Here is a 3460-nt window from a genome sequence, read left to right on the forward strand (position 1 = left end):
AGACTCACAATGCAGTTACAGTGTGTGTGTGAAGGTTTCACTTGAAAAGATGGTAGATAAGGATCTTGGCTCAGTTTTGTTTAGCTAGTTCAACAAATGTAGTCAGATTGAGTGAAATGCTGATAAACCATTCAGACTATATGCAGCTGAATTAAAAAAGATGTACTTGTAAATCCTTAACGTCTCTGAACCACCACTACTCGTCTCCAATATAAGAGTGACCAATCACATCATGAGTGAAATGAGTGTTCATTGATCAAACATTACGAAAGATTCATTTATTTTAGCTGGGGCATAAAATAATGCCTGTTGCTATGGACGTCATCCAAAGCTTGTTTTGGTTCTCCTTACCACTTTCATTTCAAGGTGTTCTTTGTGTCTGGCATTGAAAGCACCAAAATAAACTTTAGATCAAATAAAAAGCAGCAACAGAAAACTAAATGAATAAGTGATGCCAAATCAATGCGTGACAATTGCAGTGAGAAGAGCATCTGTTCAATCAAATTCATCCTATATCAATATTTATTAAATTACTCGTGTAGTTCAAATATATTGTATTATTGTTTTTTGATCAGTATGCAGTCAAAATAATACAAATACCATTTCTAGATATTCATTTATAATTTCCTTTTTCTGTGTGACATCATCTCTAATGATCTAATGGACAGACAAACTGTGAGCTTTCAAAAGTACATATCTTTATCACATGTATGTTCATGTTTATCTATATTATGTAATACTTCTCACCTTTTGGCCAACACACACACCAGCATTTCATTTGTATATATGTGACAAGCTAAAATAGAAACATAGATGATATGAAGGAGTTCTGAGTGAGGGCACAGGAAATGTCACCACCCCCCCCCCCCCCCCTTTTTTCCTGCCTCCTATGTATTTCCATTGTAGATATGGAGATCAATCATCAGAAAATAGAGCAGAGCTGTGATAAGAGTTTCTTTTGATGAGCAGAGATAGCTGTGATGGAGATAAGGCTGACCTAGGTTATCGGTGACTTCATACATGTCTTGGAAGTCTTTCATCCTCAGGCCGATGACGTCCACAAAGTCCTCCACCAGACGGAACAGCTCTTTGATGTTGGGTCCCAGCTGAGGGACACAGATACAAAAGAATAATATAAGAAAAAGGATTATGGATTTCAGGTTAATAAACAAACTGTATTGATACAAATGTAAACTGCTGTTGAAGCATTTGAAATAGAAAGTATTTCATAAAGAAGCGCTTTTTATAGTTACAGGCACCGTTTCTCAAATTCCACACAGCAAACATTCATATCTCATGTTGTGCATATACACTGGTTATGACTGTGTACTTCTTTTAAATTACTAGGTAAAGCTTGACACTTAATGGCGAGTCAATTCATTATAGTCACTGTATTATTCTATCAAATAGTTCCTTAGTGTCCATCTTATTATTTATTTTTGCCATGATAATAAATAAATGAATGGTATTGCAAGCGCCATGTTTTCCCAATAATGACAACACAACACAGAAATAATCTCTTTTCTGGCTGATCACAATAACACATGTATAGTAGTACAACTCTGAGTTACAAGTGTGTTTGTTGGTATAATATAATCATCTCCGGCTACCTTATAGACCGCTTTATAAAGCGTTGTCCTCCCTTCTCCATGTATTTTACTTTGAGTATAAAAACAAGTTGCTGAGAAGTGAAACCTGATAAATATAGCTTGACCATTATATAAGCAAGTCAATTCATTTTCCGTTATTGCCACATGGTAAACTGGGGTCCTGCCCCCTGCGGGGCTGGAGTCTCAGGGGGAGATTGACCTTGCTGGTAATCCTTCTTTAGCCCTGATAACGGTCTAAAGAGAAGTTTTGGCTTTGAGATAGGATGAACTTTAAAGTCACTGCAAGGTATTCATTATTTACCCACGAGAAATAAATAAACAAGTGTTTCGGCCTTGAAGCAGGGACACACAGATTCAGAAATATGAAACATTACATCCACACTTCAGACTGGTGAGCAGTGATGTTGTGTTTATACCAAATAAGATGTGTTTTGTTAATGTTAACAAAGAAAATATATTACAGTAAGGTAAGAGCCACACAGTTAGTGGATATTATAAAAATGTGCCTCTTCATATTATCGTCTCACAGGGGAATAGCAAACTCTTTCTGCACAGTGCTTGATATTTGCATTTGAATACACTCATTCTGGAGTTGGTTTGTTTGGCATTCTTCTGGTGTGTGCATGGCGAGAGAAGCACGGACAGCTGGACGGCTGAAGGGAGGCACAGATAGTGAGGCACAAGTGGATGAGAACAGCAGATGGAGGAGTGGGTGTTAGCATTGACTCGGTTACTCATTAGCTGCAGATATTTCTGTCCTTCAGTAGCCCTCCTCTGCCTCTGTCACTCTGCTGACAGGTGGGCTGCTGGTCCACCTGTGTCTTTGTAACACTGTCTAACTCATCAGTTCTACAGCGGAAGGGTTGTTGTCATTACTGTACCCTTAGTTCTACTAAAGACACTAATTACAGAATGTGTGATGATGTAAATCTAGTTATAGAAAGAGAGGGGGAGGCTCACCAGTTGTGCTTCTTCCCATCTATCCCGGTTCTCTTCCATCAAAAGATTGCTGACTGACTGCACAAAGTTCTGCAAAACAGTATTTTAAAAAACATATGACATTGTTATCTTTCTATTCTAGAGTCAAGAAGAGAGAGTTACGTGTACGAACCGGGGGGGGCTCATGACAACATTTCGCATTTGAGTTTGACACTCCTGGCTTAGAGGGTCCCGCCCCTTAGCCTATCACATACAATGTGTTGGAGTGCTTGCCAACAGAAGCGCAAATGTTACAAAGTGATGTCACTATGCTATGGAAGTAAACAAAGCACTCCAGTATGCACCACAACATATACATAGAAGACACTACAGTAGAGGGAGAACTCCAAACAGCATAATATAATCTTTAACCTCTACTGGTTTATTCTAGGGTAGAAAATGTCCTCAAACAAGTTTATAGACAGCCGTCCACTAGCAGTAAACTCAAATAGCATCTCCTCACCCTCATGTCTGTGCTGCTGGGGCTGTAGTACGCCCTCCTGAAGATCTCCGTCATGTTCTTCAGCACGTCCACGATGGCCAGCAGGTCTCCGCTGTAGCTGGTCCCATCACTGGAGGTCACCCTCAGCTTGGTCATCACCTCGGAGACTCCATCTCCCACAAGGCCACGCTGTGCTTTTGACAAATGTTCCCGGGTCTAACAGAGACAGTGGGTTCTGTTAGTTTTAACAGTAAGGAATAAACACCTACAAAGGCCCGAAACACTTCCATTAGAAGAGACTTTTTTTTACTTTCAGGCTGCGTAAGTGTTTTCAAGTTGGTGAAGACATGTCGTCATTTGCATGTGTTTTGGCACAGTTGTGTTTTATATTTGCATTGTTTCTGAAGCTGCAGCTTCCTTATGGAAGTGT

General features: G+C 39.6%; 1 protein-coding gene across 1 annotated transcript; it reads right to left on the reverse strand.

The window, feature by feature from the left end:
* Window positions 1–887: 887 nt before the first annotated feature.
* Window positions 888–3244, reverse strand: LOC104956874 (brain-specific angiogenesis inhibitor 1-like). The gene is made up of 3 exons (XM_010784436.1): window positions 3052–3244; window positions 2571–2639; window positions 888–1106 (listed from the first exon to the last, which is right to left on the reverse strand). The coding sequence occupies exons 1-3, from the start codon at window positions 3184–3186 to the stop codon at window positions 888–890; spliced, it is 423 nt and encodes a 140-aa protein (XP_010782738.1). The 5' UTR covers window positions 3187–3244.
* Between the last annotated feature and the right edge of the window lie 216 nt (window positions 3245–3460).

Source organism: Notothenia coriiceps, unplaced genomic scaffold, assembly GCF_000735185.1.
Source record: "Notothenia coriiceps isolate Sejong01 unplaced genomic scaffold, NC01 NC01_scaffold00000668, whole genome shotgun sequence".
Lineage (NCBI taxonomy): Eukaryota > Metazoa > Chordata > Actinopteri > Perciformes > Nototheniidae > Notothenia > Notothenia coriiceps.

Bases quoted from the DNA above. Each gene is read 5' to 3' on its own strand.
- LOC104956874 (XM_010784436.1), bottom strand. From the start codon at position 3,186: ATGACCAAGCTGAGGGTGACCTCCAGTGATGGGACCAGCTACAGCGGA. The intron at 2,640-3,051 runs GTGAGGAGATGC...ACTGTTTTGCAG, and splicing joins CCAGCAGCACAGACATGAGG to AACTTTGTGCAGTCAGTCAG. The intron at 1,107-2,570 runs GTGAGCCTCCCC...TGTGTCCCTCAG, and splicing joins GATGGGAAGAAGCACAACTG to CTGGGACCCAACATCAAAGA.